Source organism: Lycorma delicatula, chromosome 3 (genome assembly GCF_047948215.1).
Source record: "Lycorma delicatula isolate Av1 chromosome 3, ASM4794821v1, whole genome shotgun sequence".
Classification (NCBI taxonomy): domain Eukaryota; kingdom Metazoa; phylum Arthropoda; class Insecta; order Hemiptera; family Fulgoridae; genus Lycorma; species Lycorma delicatula.
The window spans coordinates 213,448,364-213,474,000 of NC_134457.1; the positions used below are offsets into that span (position 1 = coordinate 213,448,364).

The 25,637-nt window shown below is 29.8% G+C and overlaps 1 protein-coding gene across 1 annotated transcript; it reads left to right on the forward strand.

The window, feature by feature from the left end:
* Window positions 1-737: 737 nt before the first annotated feature.
* On the forward strand, window positions 738-24,445 carry LOC142322415 (carbonyl reductase [NADPH] 1-like). The gene is made up of 6 exons (XM_075361477.1): window positions 738-1,053; window positions 4,517-4,645; window positions 12,114-12,245; window positions 18,355-18,593; window positions 22,066-22,271; window positions 24,131-24,445. The coding sequence occupies exons 1-6, from the start codon at window positions 982-984 to the stop codon at window positions 24,247-24,249; spliced, it is 897 nt and encodes a 298-aa protein (XP_075217592.1). The 5' UTR covers window positions 738-981; the 3' UTR covers window positions 24,250-24,445.
* The last annotated feature ends 1,192 nt before the right edge of the window (window positions 24,446-25,637 follow it).

The window sequence follows — 25,637 nt, forward strand, 5'->3', positions numbered from 1 at the left end:
CAATCACCATATTATTCCAGCTATGTTTTTAATAATTTATTTTGTTATTGAATTATTATTTATTGTAGTTTTTTTGCGATCAGAGATTAATAATTATTAATAAATAAATATGTTTAAATTAAAAAAAAAGTTAAAATCAAAAAAAGGAGATGAAGTCGGATTCGAACCGATGTGCCTTCCCCTTGTAAGACCAAATATTTCATTAATTAAAATTTTATTTGGCTATAATTCTGGAACCGATGAAAATAAGTACTATTTATGATATATCGTTGAAAATCTTTCAATGAAGACTTATAATTGCAGTTAAGAAAAAGTCCAAAATCCAAATCTTTTGGATTTTGTGGAAAGTTTTGGTTCAGTCAATTGCAATCAAAAGGGGAGGTACGCAACTAGATGTTACAACAGTCCTAAATCCAAAATTTCAACATTCTACTGCTAATCGTTCAAGTTACGAGAGATACGTACGTACAGACGCCCCGCCGAAATCAGTCAAAATGGATATTTCTGTACTTCGTACAAGGAAGTAAAAAAATAAAATGTAGCAAATAAAATATGTTGTTTAAAAATTGAATTTTGAAAAACATGTATAAATTGTGTTATTATGTGCCATTAAGGCACAATAAAAGTAACAGATACGATGCCGTACAGACCACTCGAGTACTATATTTTTCTTTATATTCTAGTGCCTGCCGGCAACGCGGCAATCCAACCTCACCCTACTAATTAACTGAGCTTTCAAAATTTTGTTGCGTAAAAAAAATGTGGGATGTTAAGAGATTACCCCCATAACAGGAAAGAATGATGATTTTCCTTATAGCAAAGGTTAGGCAGTAGTGGAGTCCTAGTTGTAGAGTCTGTAATAGACACGTTTTTTGTACAAATATGGAGTAATGTTAGCATTGGACAGTTGGTTACAGTCGCGTTTACATGTTGCTTGTGTAGTGGGTGACATTTTGGATTCTGTTTGGTAGTTCGTACTGTATGTTCTACACAGGTGTATGTGTTTTGACGTTTACTCGTAAAAAAATGAGCGAAATTGAACGAGTTGCTGTGGTAAGAGCGTATTTTTATGTAAACTACTTTGATTTGGTTATTTCATTTTCAAGTAAATGTTTGTATTTTAGATGATATTTTATGATATGTTCTGTCACTTAGAATACGGCGGTATTTATTTATTTTTTATTAATGTTATGATCACAAACGTATTTATTTATACAATCTTGGAAAGGAAGAAAGGTTTTTTAATTACTGGCATCAGGCTGTACTTCAACGGAATTTATTCACTTTTTCTTATTGTTATTTTGTTTCTTAAATGAAATCATACTGTGCTGTGGATCTAGTGATTATCTCAAGTTGTTGCTACCAATTTAGTCGGCGTTTTAAACTTGTGATGAATAAATAATAAAAGATGGAATAAATTTTGGTATTTATCCCATCGTTTCATTGCTAATAGTGCATAATGATGATATTTTTGGTAATTATAAGTGAATTCTCATTTATTGACTTCGGATCACAGCAAATATTTTTATTTTGTTGGAAACTAACGTTAAAAATAAGTACAATTCTGATAAGTAGTTTGTTCAGTTTAAAATTGTAAAGCTAATTGTATATAAGTTTAAATGTTATTACTCATCCTGTTATTTATTGCCCAAGGAGTTATTCTATTATTGAAATCCATACATTTTATTTATTACATCAGTAATACTACTTAACATAATAAAAAGGAACTGCCGAATCATCACCATGAAGGATTAAAGGAACTTTGATCAGAGTTGTTCCAATAGAATTATTTTGTGTTTCAATTCTTAGGCATATGAGAAAGTATTTATGTTTATATTTAATAAATTGCCTAATGATCTCTTTACCAAATTATTTAAAATTAAACGAAAAATTCTTTTTAGAAACTATTTTTTCAGTTGATGAATTTTTAAGTAATAGAAATTAGAAAACCAAATTCCTTCATTCTCCTTTAACATGTACTGTTGTTTTGTTTATTTATTAACTGGACACAGTCCTTCATAGTAATTACAATTATTATTAAATGTATGATCAAGGTTTTCCCTTGATCCTTCCAGAAAATTACTGGTGCAGTTTTTTATCATTTTTTGTTTTAAAAGTGGTTTTTAGAGTTTTTGTTGATTATTTTCTACCCACAGTTTCAGTAGAGATTAGTCATGTATCCCAGTATCAGGTGATTTAAAAACAGTTAAGATATCTTAAATCTAACAACAAATTATCCACTCACATGATTCCCCAGCACAGAATTTAAAACTCCAGTTAAAGAAAATATAGTATTGTATATACTTATTAAATGAATTGAATTATCGTAAAAAATATTTTAACATGGTAGAAACTCAGTATATGAGTGTAATAGATTTTAGAGCTGTTAAAGGAAAGTTATGAGTTTACAGGTAGATTTAATACATTGAATTTTATTCTTAATGGTAAAAAATTATAATGATAAAGAAAACAGTACTCATGAAATTAGTATTCATCAGGGTTTTAAGTCTCTTCATATTAGCAATAATATTTGATTAGTAATAAAAGCCGTACCGATATTAAAGAATATAGTTCAGAGGATTTTATTGTGCTGAAACTGTTGATAATGATTTCCATGAGTAATTTAATCTTTATAGGCATTTTTTCATTATTGTATGACTGGATGCACTTAGAATCATTGTTTAGCTGAGGTCTGTGCTATACCATTGTAACTTACCGAAAAAATAGTGCTAATCAAGGAAATACAAATGCGTTATTCTTAAAAGAATCTAGTCTAGTCCAATTAGACTTCCATAAAGTTGATTAAGCTATACACTTGTTTAAAAAAGTATCCTACATAATAAATGGTGACAATGTCTCCATATGAATACATAGGATAAAAATATTATGTAATAAGATCGGGTCTCATGGGTTATATGACCACCACTATAAATATCTGTCCATGTTCGGTTATGAGAAAACCAAATAAATAAATATATATAATAATTAAATCTAAGAGTATAAATACAATCTAACCAAACTTAACCTACGCTTGCTAGTCAAGGTTAGCAAGCGTAGGTTGGTCTTATAATAAATATAAAAGCAAATTTATTTGGTTATCTCATAACCGAGCATGGACAGATAGATATTTATTGGTTATTTATAGTGGTGGTCCTATATAGCCCATGAGATTCATAAGATCTTTTACATTTTTCAAGATTTGATGCTATCTCTGATTATTAGAGGGGTTGGCATCAATTCAGAAGGTGGTTTATTTACTGCACATTTCATATTGTTCTAACTTTGGTGTTGTGGTGAGGGTAGTAAGAATGATTACATTTCTAATTTTTTGTTAATGAGCTGTAAGTTGATCTAAAAAATAAAAATAAATTTAGCTCGAATATGATTGTCAATTATGAAACATGAGGTGAATATCTCTGAAAACATAAACCACATTGTAAGCTTTTAATCAAGTTTGCAGAATAGTGAAATTCATTAATTGACTATGTTAACTGAAATGATAAAATTGTTTTTAATATATAGCAGTGTCAATTATGTTTCTTAATTCTCTTGTCATTGATTAAGGTTTGGGTTGTCAATGAGACTGTTAAGATTTTACGTACTAATGTTCAATTTTTTCCTTACAAAATAAGTTAATAATTTTAGTGAACTCAACTGGGAAAACCGCATGTTGTGGGAATATCCTTCAAAATGTTTCTATCACTGCTATGCTTATGGTATAACAACACCATATGGTGAGATTCATCTTTCATGGTGTTAAGTTCATTTTCTTTTGTTGGTATATTAGGCAGCAGCAGTTTAATTAGTGGGTAGAAAGCAGTCCTCAGCAGCTTTGTGAACCACCTTTACACAGCCAGTGTGGCACTGTTTGTTTTGCTATTGGAGATTTTGGTACTTGTCTGTATTTTAAGATGCTATAGAACCTTTTGTAATTGAAATTCAATTACTGTGAATGAAGGGCAATTCTCACTCGTTCAGAAGTTCAGTGAAAGTTTTGAGAAGATGTTTCCACAGCATTTGAAGTCATTTTGAGGTAATATGATTCTTTTTTCTCTGGAGTTGTCTGAAAGCTGTGGTCTATAAATATCACCTAAGATCTATTGAAAAAGATTAGGCTGCTATACACTAAGAAATTCAATTTCTGGATATACCACTATTACCTACTGGGTAATTCAAAAACTTTGCAAATAAATATGAAATTGCAAATGCAAAAGAAAGGCGTACGTATTTTGAATAGCATTTACTTCTAACATTAAAATTCAAGGGGGTTTTTAGAAAATGAGACCAATAAATCATCAACAATGCCGATTAATGAAGATAATTGCTGGAACATTCTTCTCACTTCGTCCACTATGCATTTGTACATGGTCAGCATGTTCAAAAATCCTTTAAATATTTGTTTATAGAAATTTGAACATGTTTAACGCCAATGTTATAAAATATACATACATACTAGGATCATTGGTCTCTGTTTTTTTTTTTTTATAGTATTGTACAGTTTCATGTCTTTTTTTAGGTAACTGGCAGTAACAAAGGAATTGGTTATGAGATTGTGAAAGGACTATGTAAACAATTCAAAGGTAAAGTGTACCTTACATCCCGAAGCATTGAAAGAGGAATGAATGCTGTAAAAGAAATTAATAAAGTAAGAATAATTATTTGGGTTAGCTCATTAAAAATATATTGATTACATTGGAGTAAAATTAATTTTGCAATTGTCATGACTGTTTAAATATTCAGAATTTGATATAAAACTTATTATTACACATACATAAATATTAGATTTTCTTTCATGTGCTGATTTTGTTAATCCTTTTATATTTTCTACATATTGCATTGCATATTTAGAATTTAATTAAAGAAAGCATTAGCAGATGAATAATTTTCTGAATCGTCCGTCAATCATTAGATTAGTTTGATGCTATTCTTCACTTTTTACTTCCTTGCATGAAGTAAAGGAAGTATTGTGATCGCGAAAAATGTTGGTTTTCAGATTTCAATGGAAATATCCGTTTTGACCATCTCTGAATCAATTTTGATTGGTTTCGACATGATGTCTGTACGTTTGTACATACATATGTATCTTGCATAGCTCAAAATCAATTAGCCATAGGATGTTGAAATTTTGATTTAGGACTGTTGTAACATCTAGTTGTGCACCTCCCCTTTTGATTGCAATAGACTGGACCAAAAGTGTCTAAAAAGCCCAAAATCCAAAAAGTTTGGATTTTTTCTTTTTCTTAACTGCAGTAATAAGCCCTCATTGAGAGCTTTTCAACGATGTATCATAAGTGGTAATTATTTTCATTGGTTCCAGAGTTATAGCCAAATAAAATTTTAATTAATGAAATATTTGGATCTTAGAAGGAGAAGACACATCGGTTCAAATCTGACTTCATCTCCTTTTTTTTAACTTTTTTTAAATTTAAATATACTGATTTATTAATAATTATTAACCCCTGATTGTAAAAAAAATTTACAATAAATAATAGAAAAAGAAGTTATTAATGAAATAAAATTTTGTGTACTTTTTTATTTTTTTAAAAAATGTGTATATTTATTTTATAGGCGTTCAAGGAAGTCCAAGGTGTCCACATCATTTTTTTTCATTCTGTGATAATATTTTAACTTAAACTTAGTTAATCCAACTTACAAACTAGGTTATCTGTTTAAAAAATTCCAATCTCTTTCTTCTTTTACAATTTGCTCCTTCTACACATCCTTCTGTTACTAAATTAAACAAGAATATCTTAAAATATGATGCACCAACCTATTTTGCCTTTTCCTTCTCTACTATTCATCAAAGACCTATTTATTTTGAACTATTAACCCAACTAATTTTCAACATCCTTCTATAATACAATTCAAAGCTTTTCTTTTCCTTTTAATTTTTTTGTTATGCATGTTTTACTACCATATTGAGTTTTACACTCTATAAATATTTTTAAGATTGCTTAAAAATGTATAAAAAATTATAATTTTGCTTAAAATATATATGATAGCTATATCATATATATCTCTATATGATTTCTTTTATACATCAAACGCCGTCTTGACAAATGTGGTTTTGATGAGAATCATATTTTGTTCATCCTTTGCAATTCTACAAAGAATGCTGAATTCATTACATTTTGTATTTTTATCTAACACTTTCTCACTACCATTTTTGTCATATTTCATTATTTTTGTTTACTCTTATTTTGAAGTTAAATTTTTTTTAAATCAATTTTATGAAATATTTCGTAGAATTAATTTTTTTGGCATGTGCCAATAAACTAGCTAGCTCTTCAGAAAATTTCATTAAAAATTATCCCACATTTTCTTGGTTGGTAATCTTTTCCTTGTATTCTATTCTTAAATTTGTTATTAATCTCCTATTAATTATTGCTTCAAGTCTGTTCAATCATCTGTTATTGCTTCATGTCTGTTTAATGTCTGTATTGCGTCATGTCTGTTCAGTTTGAAATGTAATGACGCACAGACTAACCTTTCCCTCACTCCTTTTGGAATCAGAGCTTGCCCATTTTCATCTGTTCATATCGCTGATTTTTTTACAGATTGTAAATCATTTTTCTTTCCTTTAATTTATCCCTGATTTTCCTTAATATTAGTACATTTTATAATATTCTGCATTTCCAAATGCAGAATGTACATAGCTTTATTTCTAAGCCTGCACTGCAATCTGAATAGTGTGAAGACCAGAGTGATGTTCTTTGTAAAGAAGCTCTGTTTCAGTGACGTACATATTCATTTTCAGCCAGCTGCAACGCTTAGTTTTTGTTTGGCGAGCAAAAAAAAAGACTTACTTTACTGTGTTTAGCACTCTTTTGTGTGGTGAAATGTTAGATCAAAGAATTTGTCAAAAATTTTGTGTTAAAAACAGAATTTTTTTTAAACTTAAATTTTCAACAAAAAATTCTACAACATGGAGGTGAAGGCTAAATCATACTAATAGAAGTTTTCTGAGGGGCCAAAACCAAAATGACATTGTTGTGTTGCAACTACCCTATTCTCCAGACTTCCCTCCCTATGATTTATTTATTTCCCAAACTTAAAAGGACACTTGCAGGACAATGTAATTTCAACAATAGATGAGATAAAGCCGAGATTACAAGCTAAGCTCAAGGTGATATGTAAAGAGGTGTTTCACCAGTGTTTTTCAAACTTGAAGCTACATTGGCATAAGTGTGTAATATCACAGGGGGACAATGAAAACATTGAAGATTGAATAATTTTGAAGAAAGTTAAAGATTCTCATTATTTTTTTTATCAAACCTCGTATTTAAGTAATTTGTTATTTAAAAATATTTTATAAACACTTATAAGTAAAAGTTAAAAGTATAAATGTAGATTCAGTTGAAAACATATTTAATTATAAAAATGGGAATAATTAAAGCAGCAGAGCAGACATGATAGAAAGGTAACAGAAAATCATCTATAACTAGTAATATGTTAGAATAATTTATAAAAACTGAATAATTGCACAAAAAAAAAAATGTAAAAATTTATAAACGAAGAAAACTACACAAACACTTCACAAGCAAAATTAATAAAAAATAGCATACAAAAAACTGACTGAAGGAGAGACATACTAAGGCAGAGAAAAGTATAATTTGAAGTTGATGAAATGTATGAAAAATGATGAAAAAATTAAGATGAACTGTGTTGGTATTACAGGTACATTTGGAAACCCAATAGGGATAGAAGAAAAAGTTAACAGGTGGTTGTAAATACAGAGAAAAATTGATGATATCAGATTATTTTTTTAAAAAAAGGCAAGAGAAAAGCTGGTATATTATAATTATTGTCTTGTTTAAAGGCTGAATAACACCTTTTAGAATACTGTTAGATAAAATGAGAATAAAAAAGCACCATTATTATTATTAAAGCACAATATTATTTATTTGTATCATAGTTAATTACGACTGTAATGAATAGGGAACAATTAATTAGACAGAAAGGATCAATTAAATCCTTTACAACAGGAATCTATACTTCTATAGAAAAATATAAATGTTTTTCAACTTTATATTGATATTCATCTTTTACGAATTAAATTAAAAAACCTTCAAGAGTTGCAAGGCAAATATGGTGCCATTCAAACACAACTGAAATGGAAGATGATATTTGTGGAGATTGTGTACAGGTTGAAGATTATTTATAAAGTTTTGAATATAAATTACAATGCTTAATAGATAATATTAAGCAAATGACCATTGATCAAGAAATTGATGTAGTTACAGCAACTAAGCAAACAACTACAACCAATTAATTTACAATTTTTCAGATAATACTCTTGACTGGCAACATTATTATGGTTTATTTAGTGATTTAGTACATAATAGAAATGATTTAAGTAATTTACAAAAAATGTATTATTTGTTAGACAGTTTAGTCAGAGTTGTAGAATTACAAACAGCTAATGGGTTACTAAAGAGACCTGTACATAAATTGTTTTTTTTACAAACTTTTAAGGATTAACAAACATTTTATTATGTAAATAAATAATTATTAGGTAATTTAAATGATATGTCAAAATATTCTTTGATTAAATAAATTATGAATTCATGTTATAATTTGTAATCTCCTATTATGATTAATCTGTTACAAGCTCGATACTTATCAGTGTGTAACTATTGCATTACGTTCATATTGCTCTTTACTTTATACAATTTACAGACAGCTATTAAGTACAAACATTAACAAACACTTATTACAGTCACAGAAACATACATAAATAAACATACTTGTACATTTAGCAGGTTATCCAATGTGCATTACCTGGTGTACATTTTAGCTGGTTAGATACACTAACCATGGTGTACATTGAGCAGGTATAGATTCATTAGCAGGTTACCAGATTTTCTAGAAAACAATATTAAAATATTGCATACACTTATTTGTTATAAAGTAATTATTACAGATAGGCAATTTATTGTATCTAAACCCTACAATTGTTATTCATTAGTTTATAATGTATTAGTATAACAGATGTGATCATAATTTAAAATTATTAATTCACTAATGTAACTGTAAATGATATGTATAATAATTTTTTTTTCTTTCGCTGATGATATTTTATGAAGAATCATTATTTCATGTTATCTTATAATCATAACATTATTATACAGCGTCTTAAATCATCTTAAGACACTTTTATAATCCCAAAATTATTATAATTATGTTATTTAAATTTATAGAGGAAAAATCCTCTGGATTTTGAAGGGCATTTATTTTTACTCTGATGTTATCATAAACAAATTATATAACATCTTTTTTCTTACTTATGTAAGATATATGTATTAATCTAGTTCTACAGCTGTTTACAATAAAAAGAATAGCTATTATATATCTATTGTAAAAATATACATAGTTTTATGTAATTGTTAAAGCTTTTTTAATCTAATACAAAAAAATGTTCTTAAGATGTGAAACTAAGTTTTTAAATATATTAAAATAATTCACTTCTTGTAAATGTATATTAAAAGGACTTCAGTCATATTATAAAATCTAATGATATGAAATTTATTAATATTACAAAATATGAAATAAGTAGAATGTATCTAATTCTACTACAATAAAAATATAATCACAGTAAAGGGTATATGATTAATCACAGTAATCATATTAACAATGTCATTTTGGTCTTGGCTCCTCAAAAAACTTCCAATAGGATGATTGAGCCTTTGCCTCTGTTGTTTCAAAACAAAATTTCAGACAAATTCTCTGATCTAACTTTTCGCCACACAAAAGATTGCTAAACACGGTAACGTATGTCTTGCTTTTTTGCTTGTGAAACACAAACTAAGCTTTTCAGCTGGCTGAAAATTAACACTTGGCACTGACAATAATATCAATGTACAGAAAAAATATCAACTCAGTTGACAAGATACATTGTGTGCAATTAAGATTCTTGTTACTTTTTGATTAAAAATTAATGTAAAATAAAAAAATTGTGAGATGGGAAACTATGGGGTTGGTGAAGACTGCAAAAAATAATATATCTATAATATTTTGCAGAGTAAACGAAAATAGCATAACATTATGAGAGTCAGGAAATTTTTACTAAATTAGTCAGGAAAAACAAATCTTAAAATTCAGTGGGAACCCTGTTTGATCGTTCAAACGTAATAAACTCATTGTTTACCACCTTCTACACTTTTCAATTAGTTCTTTTTTAGAAAGGATTCCTTCTAGATTTTTTTTATTTTCTCTTTTTCTGGAAGCTTCTTTACTTGTTACAATATATTCCAGGGGACTGTATTTATTTGATTGTGTATTTTGATGACTGCTGTTCTGAAGGCTGTATTGTAAAATTTGTGAGCTAAAATTTAAGTACATATTTTATAATAATGAATTTTTTATCATTGTTTTTGTTTATCTTTGTTTCTTGTAAATAAAAATCACAAATGTACAAATATTGACTACTATAACCTTTGTATTTTAAACGTCACATCTTGATACACTTGAACATTATGAAAAATACAGATTGTAAAAACACAACAGTGTATGTACTTAAATACCATCCTAATCACACCCAATTTTTTACCACAATTTTTTTATCAAAAATCAGCAAAAATGTAATAATTTGATGCCAATGAGAACACAAGCTAGAGATTTGCTGAAGGTGGTCTCAAAGACAGTTGAAGATGTTAAGAAGTACTTGAAAAAACATTTTATTGTAAAGTTTCATTCAGTCTGTTATTACAAAAACATAATTCTTATTCTCATTGATGACTGCCAAGGACAAGACTGCAAAAATATTTTATTTCATTTGTTCTTCTCAGTGTGTTTTCTGTTAATTAAAATTTGCTTATCCAGTCATGTTGTTATCCTTAAACTGCTGATTATCTTTTCCTTAATTTGTATTAATCTATTGTTAGTGGTACCTACAATTGTTTGTCCTTTTTAATTGTTTTTGTACATTTTTCAGCAAAAATATCTTATTGATTTTTTATTTTTATCTGTTGATGTAGTCATTACCTGCTAAAATATGAATAATAAAATGTGTAAAGCCATTTTTCTATTATTATTAATTCACAATTATTATGTATTCTGCTTAAATCTTATTGATTGTCAATAGAGCTACTTAGACAATGCATTTGGATGATTCATTCAGAATTTCCAAGACTCATCATCTAACAAAAAACTTAATTGAAGTATTTCACGCATAACATTACATTTAAAATTATACAGTGAAATCTTATGATTAACATAAATTATAAAAAATGTTTTGTTTTAATTTTTATATTCATAATTTTTAACCACGTATGCTAGTATAAAACCAAATTAAATGTGTATTTACATCTGTATCGGTCATTATAAATAAATATATATACATATTTAAAAAAATCGTATCTCAGAAACTACTATAGATAAACAAGTATTTTTTTTAAATTTACCAGCTAAAAAATTGTTTTAAACACCTTAGATTGTTTCAATATGAGCTCTGTTGGTCGCTTTGCAAACATCTGCTTCTATTGAAACAAGTATGCCAGTTTAAATAGTCCATTTATATTTTGGTAAATGATTAAGTTTTATATTTCTAATGCTTCTAGTGCTTGCTTATTATGCAATTATAATACTTTTAATTATATTTTTATTGTACATGTATCTGGGATGAAGAAAGAGATGATCAGCAACATTTCAAAGATTCTTTATTTTATTTTATTTTTGTTGACTGATTGTGAATCTGTCGATGTGAAAAGTGTATTATAAATGATATTAAGCCTGCTATTTTGGTGTATACACAGATGGTATTTAGTAATAATAAAAACACACATAATGTACTAGAAGTGCTAGACAATGTGATGCATAGCATACTTCACAAAAAAAAGAAAATTGTGTATAAATATGATGTATGTCTTATTAAATCTGTAGGGTATATTTCAGGTTACATAAAATTTAAGTTAATTAACTTACATTTTGTAAATAACCAACACTACAGATATAATTAAAATTTAAGATCTTTACAAAAATTTGTCTGATTTTTTTCATAGTTTATTTGTGTAGAATTGTAACAAATATCTAAGTAATGTAACATTTATTTTACAAACTTTGTACTTAATCTATAAGTTCATTAAATAATAATAAAATTAAGTTCTATTTTATAGGAAAATCTTTATCCAGAGTTTCATCAATTAGATATTACAAAAAAAGAAGAACGGGATAATTTTGCTAAGTATTTGAAGGAAAAATATGGAGGAATCGATGTCCTTGTGAATAATGCTGCTATTGCGTATAAGGTAACTAGCATATAAAATTAATACATGGATGTAACAAAAAGTTGATTGCATTTTCCCAGACTTTTTTTTTTTATAAAAAAATAATTTTGATTAAGTTGTGTTGGCAATGGTTATACTTAATTTTCTCAGTTGTAATAACACTTTGCACATGTTAGAAATAGTTAGTCCACTACTAGGTATAATTATATTAGTTACAAGTAGCATCCAAATTATAAATAAATTCATACAGTAACTCATTTTCTGTGCTCAAGGAAATGTAACTGTTTCTGAAATTCATTGCCATTTTAGTGAAATATTTCGTAACAGCATTTTCACACAAGTAATCACAAGGCCAAATCATTTTTGGCATTTTCAATTGTCATTTTTTGATCGAACCGTTGCTAGAATCAATCTAATGAGGAATGTTTTCCCAGTTTCTCCTGGCGCATCCAAGAAGAAAGTCCTCCCAACTTCGTCATTTATCATTTGCATTATGCGATCATAAATTCCTTTCTGTTCACGCGTTAATTTGGGAATGTTTGATTGGACATATGACTGAAGATCACCAATGTTGTAACTCTGTTCACGGCGTAAATCCACATCAAATGAAGCAATCTCAGCTCGGGTGGGTGCTGGCATTCCCAATTGACTAAGAACTTTATTTGCAGTAGCTAAGCACTTTCTTCAATATTTATCAATCCTTCGTTGCAAATGCCTTCTGTAAATTCCATGATCATATTGGTATTTTCTAGGTGTACTCTATGCAAAATAGCCTCAGCCATATGCGATCGATATCTTTCCCATAACTCTGTGAGAGATGAAGGGGAAGCAAGCGGTCAATATAATTGCGAATTTGGTTTGGATGTGCAGTGTTGCACGCGTCATTAATACATATATCCCATTGTTGGTCGTTTTCTAATAAATTCAGAGCTTGGTGAAAGGCGCAGCTCAATCACGACACGATCACACAAAAGTACCTCGATTAAAGTGAATATTTAATTCAGATTGTATAATAATCTGAATCAGATGCAAGTAGATAAGTTTTTTTTTTTTGTTAATAAATAATGTAATTGGGAACAGGTATTATTTCACATGTGACTGTGGTTGTCGTTAGCTAGTATGGCGAGTGTTCCCCTCTCTTCCGGCAGATGGCGCGGTCACTGGTACACAACTGACTGTTAAAAAAACTGTTTTCTCATGGTCGCGGGTATGTGACTGATGCGAAAAATAGATAAAAACAATCTTTGATGCGGGTTATATATCGTGCTAAAATTTGATTCAATCGGTGCAGAACATTTTGAGTTTTTGAAGCGTACACAAACGAACTTAACATTTTTATATTTAAAGATTTGTGAGCTGCGAAAAAAAGCCCTTAAGTCGTGTGAAAAAACACATCATTTTAAATGCTTACAAAAGCAGAGTAATTCTTACAAATTACAGAATAATCAAACGGCGTTGATTTCAGATGTTAATAAACTGCTAACGTAAGCAGAAGTTGTGCTGCTTCAGTGTATAACGTGATTCTCGAATATGAATCTACTAATGAATTACGGTCTCCAAAGAAAACAAAACCCCGCAGGTCAATTGAGAAAAAGGTGAGATTTTGATAAAAACGCGATTCGTAAAAAAATTACACGAATTTGAATTATTTAGAAATAGTTTAGCGGTGTATTATGTCCTTAGGAAGAGAATTCGGTTATTGTCTTCGACAACGCTTATCATTAAACGAAAAGAATTCCAGCCGTGTTATAGAAAAACAATGATATCAAAATGTGGCTTAGTTCAAAAGGAATAATTTTTGAAGAGGTTTAAGTTAATGTTCAATAATTGCAAAGGGTTTCGCGTATTAAAAGTAATTATAGTCCGTTAAAATTGGTTTGACACACAACACCATATATTGGTAAGTCGTGTTTTTATTCGGCTCCTAACGAATATGTTTGCCAGGCTCTGTGGCACGAGTGGTAACATCTCGGACTTCAATCCGGTGGTTCATAGTTGGAATCCCGGTCAGGCATGGCATTTTCATACGCTATAAATCATTCATATCATCTGAAGCAATGCATAATGGTGGTTTCGGAGGTTAGAAAAAACAAAAAAAACAACGAATACTTAGTTGTGTGGTTTCAGTGTTACTATTTGAATTTTGTTCTTTGCTTTTACATAGCAAAGAACCCTAAATGACCAAAAAACGATTGTTTGGTCATATATATGTAAAAAAAATAACCTAACAAAGGATTTTTTGGTCATTATGTAGGGATATTATTTTCTGTATATTTGGTTATTTCGACTTTTTTTGTTTGCATAGTCTTTAGTCTATCTGGGCTATAAGAAAGTTGGGTGCTTTAATTTATTTACTGTAAGTCATCCTTCTTGGTGGCTTTTCTTTTTGTTTTGGTGTTTTTTTTTTTTAATAAAATACAGATGTTTTAGCTGTTGTGATTTTGTTTACATTGGCAACGGCCATATGGGCTCTTTGTGATTGGTCGTTGTGTTTGACAGCGGCCATCTTGCATTGATTTGATTGGTTTTCCTTTGTTTACATTTCCAACTGATTTATTAGCTTCTTATTTATTAAAAAACAGTACAAATTAAAAATAGATAGATAGATTTATTAAAAACAGTCTTTGATGCGGGTTATATATCGTGCTAAAGTTTTTTTATAGTTTTTTTTTTTTTTTAATAAAATACAGATGTTTTAGCTGTTAAATCAAAGAAATATGGTCGTTGTGTTTGACAGCGGCCATCTTGCATTGATCTGATTGGTTTTCCTTTGTTTACATTTCCAAATTAAAAATAGATAGATAGATTTATTAAAAATAGATGAAAACAATCTTTGATGCGGGTTATATATCAGCTCAATCGGTGCAGAACATTTTGAGTTTTTGAAGCCGTACACAAACGAACTCAACATTTTTATATATATATATATATATATATATATTTACTAGCATCCTCGTCACGGCTTCGCTCGCTAAATATGTTAGCTTGCCTTTCCCGTCGCAGTCAATTGTTTTTTATTTTATGTTTTTTAGTTAAGTAACCCAGAGTTAGGTGCAGCCAGTTGTGTCACATATACAGTAATAATGGCAGGTGCTCTGTTTGTAGAGTCATTGTCGCACTTGTTAAAAAATAAAAACCCAGTAAAACCCGAACACGGTTTTTAGATATTTTGTTGCAGACGTTCATCACGCTGTTCTCGAGATTCTTGTATAGAAATTTCTGCTGTTCTGATTCGTTGAGCTGCGTTTCTTGCCGTAATTTTTTCTTCCGATTCATGAGCTCTCTTAACACGCATGCGTCGTGCATCTTTGCTACACGCATTGTTAAGGTTAGATTTTTTTCACTGCATTATACTGAAATTAAAAAAAAAATTGATAATATTTATTATTTAAATAAATAAATTAGATCATAATTAATGAATGAATGAATTAACAATTAACAGATTAAAAAATCAAAATAAAATAAAATAAAAAGCAAGCAAGAAATACTAACATATTTTTGAGGTGGTATGAAGATTAATAGACAAAAAAGTTATCTATAAAGTTTTATGTTATTATTATTTTTCTGTTAAAAATTATAATATTATCCTAACGATTCACTGCACAATTATAGCGCAATACACAGAATAATTATAAAAATCATTCACGAAAAATTAAAATAGTATGGTTGTCGTGAACATAAACAAATATGACGTGGAATTGTTTCGATTTCTAGATAATACATTCAACGCCATCTACCGGATGTCTATGCAACCTAGATGTCAAATGATGAGAGAGTTGTATCGATGAATTAACTTACACCATCATCTCTTAGGAATTCATAGAACTAACCAATAAATCACACTATTGTATAATAAACATTTAATTTGCAATAACTAATATTGAGGTCAATAATTGAGATAAAAAATTATCCTATCTTTTAAGTTGGACCAAATTACATATAGTTACAAAATTTGATCAAAATCTGTTCACTAGTTTCGGAGTTTGATACTATCCTATCTTTTGGTATCCTATCTCGTTGTTGGTATCAATATTTCTTAACCTTACATCCAGAAACGTCTGGGTTCAAATCCTGGTCAGGCATGAAATTTTCACACCCTACAAAAATTGACATTCTTCTCGTGAATGAAAAAAAAATGCAGGAATATTGGAATTTTTCAACTTTATTTAATTTAAGGGATCATGAGGATCGAAGTACCTGTAAACTGCAAAGAGCCCATAGAGTCTTATAAAAGACCCCACAACCAAAGAACTTTTTTTTAAAATAACTTTGTTATTTTAAATAACAGTGTTTGTTATTTAACACTTAAGTGTTAACTTTTTGTTAACAGAAACTGAATATTTTTGACACCATCAAACATTTTTTTAGTTGTCTGTGTCTCTGAAAGAATACATTCTGTAAAGAATTCAGCATCTTTTAATTTTTCCACATGTTAAAAAGGGTGGGTCCAGGAGCTTGTTTAAAGGAGTTTGTACTTTACAAAATATGAATGTGTTAACTGTCTTCACACAGTAACGATATCTTTTATTTAAGATTTCGTTATATCTTTATGGCACCCTGCCATAAGGATTATCTTGAAGGTTCAAGGTTATAATTTTAATTTTTTTTCTCAGTTTAAATTTTCATGGATGGAGCAAAGTTTGAACAATGATACTAAATTTTCAGACCACCAATACTAGTAGAATTTGGGCACTATTTGTCTATCTTTTTATGTACAAAAAAGTTTGATAATTCTATTTTTACATTCAGGTACTTCAAAATTTTGAAATCTTCTTTTGAATAAAACTTCAAAACTTGAAACTTCAAACTTCTTTTGAACAAAACTTCTTTTGAATGTTCTTTTTCTACTGTAAATTTTTTTTGTAATCCTTTTAAAAAATTTGTAGGTACCCATTTTTATCGGGTAATGTTTTCTCCACAGATTAAAAAAAATTCTGCCAATTATTGTTTCGATTGAAAACTTTGGCTTTAACCCAGATCTTCTGTATTTTATCAGATAGGGCTACAGACACTTCTTGTGTTGCAGCAGATGTTTTAAACAATGACTCAATTTTGTAATTAAGAACTAATGGCAAATGTGAGGTAAATTACATCTGACAATACTCAAAGTTAAGAGACAATTCATAAATGTTCAATGTGATGGCCCCTTTTGGCTGCACAGCACACATCTAAATGGTTGCTGAAAAATAGTGTCTTTTGAATCAGAAAAACTCCTTGTTGAAGGAAAACTCAGTTTTCCAACATGTCCTAGTATGTTATTCCAGTAACTATGTTCTGCAAAAAAGAATAGCCCATAAACCTTTGTTTGCCATAGGGTCAAAACACATTAACTTTGGGAAAATCTCTTTTGTGTAGTGTGTCTGGGGATTTTGTAGATCTAGTATGTGAACATTGTGTTTGTTCATTTATCCACTAAGATGGAACATTGCTCCATCGCTAAAAAACATAAAAGATCCACACTTTTAGTTTGTAACTTCTGTGAAGAGCCTGTATAGTTGCATGTGGTATGGCTTGAAAAGTAAAAAATGCCTCAAAACACACCAGACGATTGGTTGAGGAGGTATTCATGGTCTTTGCTTGCTCTATGGGTTCACTTTTTGGGCTTCATATAAGACTTTCTTCAATTCATCTCATGTTTTCCTCTGCCACACAGTCAACCTGTGCTCTTTCCTTTACGGACACCCTGTTTGTTCAAACTAAAAACTAACAAGGTATGCTCTTCCTTGTTAGATGGTCAATATTAAATCTAGAGACAAAATGCTCGTTGCAATTACAGTTGTCTATTAAGTAGATAAGTTGGATAGAATGTATAGTTCAGGAAATACAGGGCCCTGTATTTTTCCCTGCTGTTTTTAATTGTGAAGTCTATTTTCAACTAAATTTAATTATTAAATTAAAAAGAAAAAGATTTATGGCAGATGAATTCCCCACACGTAAAAGTTTATACATTTTGAAAGATAAGTTTTTATTCTTATTCGTAGATGAAAGAAATATCTGTTTTCAGTCTCACCTCTTCAGTTACATCTGATTACAGTGGCCAAGTAATTTAAACAAAAAATATCTATTTTATTATTAGATATGCTAATGTGTGTGAAAATATGTATAAGACCAATAATTACTTTTAATATAGGTCAGTTCAAGTGAACCATTTCTTAAACAAGCTGTGGATACATTGGATGTTAACTACTTCAGCACTTTGAAATTGTGTGCTGTCCTGTTTCCTTTATTAAGACCGCATGCCAGAGTTGTTAATCTGTCTAGTTCTTGTGGTCACCTAACTTTAATACCATCACCCGTGCTTAGAAAGATGTTTTCATCTGATAATTTAACATCTGACTCTCTTACTGAATTGGTTAAGCAGTTTATTACGTAAGTAAATTCTTGCGTTATTGTTTTTTTAAGTTTGTTTACATTGTCATATTTTATTTTATTTCGTTTTATATGGAATTTGAATCATATTATTGATAATTATTCCATTCACTCTTAAATCCAAAACTAAAATTTTGATTGCAAGATAACATATATACACTTAAATTTTTTAAAGTGAAAAGAAACTTTAAACTTCTTTTGAATGTTCTTTTTCTACTGTAAATTTTTTTTGTAATCCTTTTATAAAATTTGTAGTTACCCATTTTTATCGGGTAATGTTTTCTCCACAGATTGAAAAAAATTCTGCCAGTTATTGTTTCGATTGAAAACTTTGGCTTTAACCCAGATCTTCTGTATTTTATCAGATATGGCTAGAGACACTTCTTGTGTTGCAGCAGATGTTTTAAACAAGTTACTTTAAAGAAATTTTTAAAGACTTTACTTTAGAAATTTTAAGAAATTTTTAAATATCAAATATTTGGGCCATTTAGACCTTTGAAAAAGGTCTAAAACTGTTATGAAAAAGCAAAGAATACATACTGATTTATATAAATCTGAAACTATACAAGATGTACAAATAAAGTAATGAGACTAGTTTTTTTGGCAGCCAAAGTGGCAATGTGTAAAATTTACTAGTAATATATGATTATATGAACAACTGATTTATATTAGGTATTAATATTTTTAGTTTACTGTTGCCATGTGAGATGTAAACTATTCATGAAACAAGTTTTTGTTGTGCATTACAAAAATTAGTGATACTAATGATGAGCAACATTGTGCAATCAAGTTTTGTGTTAAACTCTGTGAGAACGCTACTGAAACTTTTTCAAACTTAAAAAGGCTGTATGGAGATGACACTCTGTTGCAAGCCCAAGATTTTAGATGGTTTAAAGCATTTTCAGTTGGCTGGGAATCAGTTGCGTTTGATTCACGCTCTGGAAGACTGTTAACGTCAAAAAGTGATGACAATGTTGAGCGAATCAGAGACTTGATACGGTCTAACCGAGTAACTGTCAGAATGATTGTAGAACAAGAATTTGAACTATACAACAGTCCATCAAATTTTGACAAACGAATTGGACATGAAAAACATTTGTGCAAAATTGGTCCCAAAAAACCTCAGTGTAGAAGAGAAAACCAACAGGATGGAAGTGTGCCACGATCTTCTAGGGCAAATTGAAACTGATTCTGATTTTCTAAAAAATGTTGCTGGTGATGAATCTTGAATATTTGAGTATGACCGAGAAATAAAACACCAGAGCAAGGAGTGGCACACTTCACCACCACATCCCAAAAAAGCAAAAATGAGCAAATTAAAAATCAAAACCGTGCTAATTTGTTTCTATGATAGTAATGGCATTGTCCATAACGAGGTTTTGCCTGCAGGACAGACTGTGAATCAATATGTTTATGGAGAGATTCTTGAAAGACTGCGGAAAAGAGTTGCCTGTGTGTGATCAGCCATCAGACAACTGGATGCTGCATCATGACAGTGCATCTTGTCACACTGCACTCTCAAATAATGAGTTGTTGGCAAAGAAAAACATTTTTGTAGTTCCTCAATGACCTTATTCACCTGACTTGAGTCAATGCGGCCTTTTCCTTTTCCTGACTATTAAACACCTCAAAGGACATCATTTTGGATCAGTAGAAAACATTAAAAAAAAAATGTAACCAACCATCTGTAGGATATTCCGTTTTCTGAATTGCAACACTGCTATGAAGAGAGAGAAAACCGTGTTATGTGGCTTCCCAGGGGAACTGTTTTGAAGGTGAAATAGACCATGTACAATTGGATTGTAAATAAGTTTTTCTGAACCAGTCTCATTACTTTATTTACAGACCTCATAACATTTGCATTTGTTTTAGTGATGTATTAAAGAATAATTTTATCCAGCAGTCAGAATTTATTTTTAACAATATAAAGTAATCCACTTAACTTATCTTTTGAAGTATGTGACTTAAAATTATAAGATATGAAGCAGTTTTTTCATAAAATATTAATGGTTGAAGTTAAAAATCATTCATTATATATATGGAGCAACCAAACTTTTGCAGCATAAAGAATAAAACAAGAAACCTTAATTCAGAGCTATTTACAATTAACACTAAATTATTTGAGGGAAATAACTGGGATTGGCAGTGAGATGAAGAAAAGGTAGAACCTTCAATTGCTAATTGATTTCAAAAGGAATGTTACTTATTAGTAATACAAGTTACAATTTATTAGTAGAACAGCACATGGCATATAGAGACAACAGATAATTCGCAATGTTGAACGTGATAGAAGCTAGCATACAAGATGTCCAGTTGACAAGTAAGACAAGTTATCCATCAGTGTTTAATTTTTATGTTGTAAGCCGTTTTATTTATTTAGCTATGTTAATGGATTTTATAGACTATTTTAATACACACAGTATTAATGCAACTGCATATATTCATAGGCTTACTTTTTTTTTAGGGCTATTTTTTATTTAATTTTATTAATCCTGTTTAACTGTTTTTATTAGTGTCACATTCTATCCAAAAGATACTAAGCTTGAAGAGAAAAGATTATCCTTATCCGTACATGTGACAGAACCTTTAAGATCTTAATTTGCATAATAATTTACTGATAATATTCATGTGAACTTCATAATTTTAATCTGATGATACCCTTGGTAGTGTTATTTTACCTAAGTAGGTTTTACATTTTAGAACGATTTTTTTTTAATATAGGCTCTTGTGAAATTTTTCAGCTTTTTTAAATACACTTAATTATTTTTTGTTCATTCAAAGAAACCTAAAATTTTTAATAGATTGTATTATTTACTCCAATTTGCTGTCAGAATTAAATTCTCTGTAAATTTTTTTTAGTTATTTATTTTATTACCAATTTAACAGAGTTGATTTATGGACACAATTAAAGTTTTTTTTTATTGCGGTTGTTGAGTTTTGCAACAATTTTCTCAAAAAATACTAAAGTTACAATTTTGGGGCCCATTTTATTCAATTTTATAACAAAAAAAATTTTAACCCATCATATTTTCCCCATAAATAAGGTTCCAAGAATTTCAATATTTTTTCTTTTTATATCTGGAGTTGAAATAAGGTTAGAAACATTTTGGAAGTATTTATACAAACATTTTTTTTTATATTCTTAATCAGTTCCCAAAGTTGTAGCATGTGATTCTGAATCACCTATGTAATAAATACAGTTACTTTTCAAAAATAGCATTGCTGAGCCAGATGCTCCTGATGACTCCTGTGCCAGATGCAGTGCAGATGTAGAATGACTGGGATAGGTAGTGCAGCAAACTAATGTACTCCTTTTTATGTGAGACAGTGTACAGAGACTTCATTAATTATTATTTAATTAAATACAGACTTCATTCAGTAGAGAAAATAATTTTAATTTTTTTTTTTTTTTTTTTTTTTTTTTTTTTAGTATTGTAATAGGTAATAATTTCTCTTGAAAATATTTTTTCAGAGACATTAAAAATGGTGAACATACAAAGTTGGGTTGGCCAAATACAGCATATGGTGTGTCTAAAGTTGCTATTTCAGCATTAACATTCTGTCAGCAGAGGGAATTTGACAATGATGAAAGAGAAGACATTGTTGTTAATTGTGTACATCCCGGTTATTGTGATACTGATATGAGTAGTCACAAAGGGCCAATGCCACCAGATGAAGGTAAAAACAACCTCTTTAATCTTTTCTAATTATAATTATTAAATTCAACTGCATTTTTATTTTGCCTTAAACATGGAAACTTAGATTTGTGTTCTTAACAGCTATTAATTTTCATATTTCTTGGACTTCATATCTGTCCAAACACAAGAAATTTTTTTCTACATTGCTTTTCCACACTGCACTCAGCAGCGTGATTATTTATTGTCTTTGTACTTAACTGTGGTTGTCAGAGTAATGAGAAGTTATATTCTTTATCTAGTTACTGGTTTTTATTAGTGAGATTTATTCAATATTACAAAATCACTTTTTTTTTGTTAGAGCATGAAAAATAACAAAATTCTAAGAAATATTTCAGAATTGCACTATAAAAAAAAACAAATCAACGCATGCAAAGTTGTCTGGAAAAATTGTAAATTTTTCAAATTGAAATTGTCTGAAAATTGTATGTTTTTTGGATATTAGAAAATATCCAAAAATATTCCAGAAAAAAAAATATTTGTAAAAATAAATAGAAAAATATTCAGTATTCAGTGGCTGATAGTTTATATTTTAAAGAAGTATTAAATGTTACTGGCCACAAATCTGTTACGAATAGAAAAAGTTTTACAGTTGTTTTACATATATTTTCATAAAATATATGAAATATAATTTGCCTTGAAATTATATGATACTCCTGCCCCTAATTGCAATTAGAATGATAGTAAGTGATTGACCTTTTTAATTATGATGGAAAAATTTTGGCAGAAGTAATTAAACTAAAGCATTAAAGGAAAATTTTCTTTTCTAAAAATTTTATCTGTGAATGTGCATTTGCCAACTTTATCTGTAACTCCTAATGATTCAAAACCTTATAGATAACAGGTCAGTGACAAAGGTCGAGAGGGCTTTTTGGTTATTAGAATAAATTTATACTTATTCATACAAGAAGAAAGGGAAGATTTTATTAATATTTTTTTTTTTTTATCTTATTCATAATTTCCTTTGCTTCCAAAGCAATGCGCAGGCAAATTTCAAAGTAAATTTCAGGAAATTAGTTTTTTTACACTGTTCTCTCTAAAATCTACAATGTGGGAATTTTTAGGTACTTAAGAATTGCTCTTTTTGAATTGAGAACTAATTCACTTTTTAATATGAAGGATGATACAATAGGAGCCTTTTTCAAGGTCTTGACTGTATAGGGATGATTTAAAAAAGGTTCCCACTATAATATTTGCATTTTTAAACTAGTGAATAAGGCCAAATATTTTTCTCTGCTCCCTTAATATTAAATATCTGTAAATTCCCTTGGTTTTAATACACGCTGTACTAGAAGTTTTCATCTTAATATAATCCATATAAAGATTAAAAACCCTAAAATTAGGTTTTCATAATCTTAGGGTTTGTAATATGGAAAGTTAGTTCAGTTACAGTACTTGGTTTAGGGTTGTTTAGTACATAAAAAATCTGTCGTCTCTACAACATTTACCTTCTGGACATCCTCTATCAGAAAATTTAAGCAGTAATTACTTTTTTACTTTAAGCAGTAATTTTTTAAATGCGAGGAATTCACCATATTATTAACAAAATTTGATCAAAATCTGTTCACTAGTTTCGGAGTTTGATACTATCCTATCTTTTGGTATCCTATCTCGTTGTTGGTATCAATATTTGTTAACCTTACATCCAGAAACGTCTGGGTTCAAATCCTGACCAGGCTTGGCATTTTTTCACACACTACAAAAATGCAACATTATTCTACAGCAGCTAAAGGCATAAAGCCCATTGTAAAAAAAATAACATTATAATAAGTTTTAATAATTGTCATTTAGTGTAAATTCCCCACCTCATTAATTAATATATTACAATTTTGTTTTTAACAGGTGCAAAAGCTGCAGTAAAACTAGCATTGTTGCCACATTATCCAGATATAAAGGGAAAGTATGTGTGGCATGATATGACTGTTGTTGATTGGATTAATGGACCTATGCCAAGGAATTGAATGAATGACTATTATTTATGGATTGAATGAACGATAGTTATTCTTTTAATTATTATTTATTAACTTGATTAAGCATTACAAATAGGAATAACATTTCTATTAATAATTGTGTTATGGCATTTCAGTGTTAATTAAAATGTTTAAGTCTGTTATTTTATAACAAAACATATAGTAAAATTAAATATTTTGTAAAATATTTGAGTTTTGTTTTAAAACATTATTAATATAAGAATAAGACTCCCCGATGCAGAAGAGTCTAATTCTTTAAGACTTTGGGGGTTGGTGTCCCCAAAGTCTTAAAGAGGGCCTAGCCTCTGCAGCTTTTCTTCCCACTACACACTGAACTGCAGAATACTTTACACTATACACATATACTGTACCAAGAACACTACACAAATTACAACATATAGATTTACTCAACTACACAACATCCAACACAATTTTCTCTTACATTTACACCACTCTGTGCAACCATAACCCAAGGTGGGAACAACCGTGTCGATGGGTGAATGGCTCTACGTAGTGAGTCTTGAACGATGTCCTCTGGGCACCAGGGCAAACCCAGTTGTATTTAGCTCTAGCTCCAGTACACTCTGCTGGAGTGGTCTGTTATATTGCCGGTACTCGTGGGACCAAAATTTCAGTTTCTTCAGTAAATTCTATTCCTTCTAAACAAATTCACCAATTTTTTCAGTGAAAAGGCCTCGGTCAGCTTCGTCTGACGAAGATAATCTTGCTACAGCAACCGAAGGTAATGTCAGGTGTAAGAATGTTTCCTTTGCTGTTCTTCAAAGTAATCAGGAAGGTGGCTTCCTTCAAAAGGTCTCACCTTTCCTGATTAACAAATGTGTCACCAGTTGTATTGGTTCTCCGAAGAACATTAGGAAATTACGTGATGAAACAATTCTGGTGGAAACATCTAATGATGAGCAGAGTCGCTCCCTGTTACGTCTCACCAATATGGACGGCATAAACATAAGTATGACATGCCACAAGACCCTAAATACCAGCCTTCTAGAAATGGATTTAAGTGAAATTGCTGATGAACTTCGTGCTCAAGTTATTATAGAAGTGAAACATATAATGAGACGGCAGAACGGAACAGAAGAACCGACACCATCTCTTATACTGACGTTCAGCCTTCCTGTTCCACCAGAGAAGATTAAAGTGGGTTCAGGTACGACCATTCATACCCAACCCACGGCGATGATTCAGATGCCAAGGGTATGGTCACACTACAACATCTTGCTCGAGAATGGAGATCTGTGCTCGATGTGCAACGAAGGACACAATAACACTAACTGCGAGGAAAGTGAAAAATGTGCAAACTGCAGTGGTTCACATACAGCCCGCTCCTGAGATTTCCCACCCTTTAAAGAAGAAAAGGC

What these genes read in the sequence shown, in the direction of transcription:
- LOC142322415 (XM_075361477.1), top strand. Translation starts at nt 982, where the DNA reads ATGTTCTACACAGGTGTATGTGTTTTGACGTTTACTCGTAAAAAAATG. An exon ending in TTGGTTAAGCAGTTTATTAC is followed by an intron (nt 18,594 to 22,065) that starts GTAAGTAAATTC and finishes ATATTTTTTCAG; the next exon opens with AGACATTAAAAATGGTGAAC. An exon ending in GCCAATGCCACCAGATGAAG is followed by an intron (nt 22,272 to 24,130) that starts GTAAAAACAACC and finishes TGTTTTTAACAG; the next exon opens with GTGCAAAAGCTGCAGTAAAA.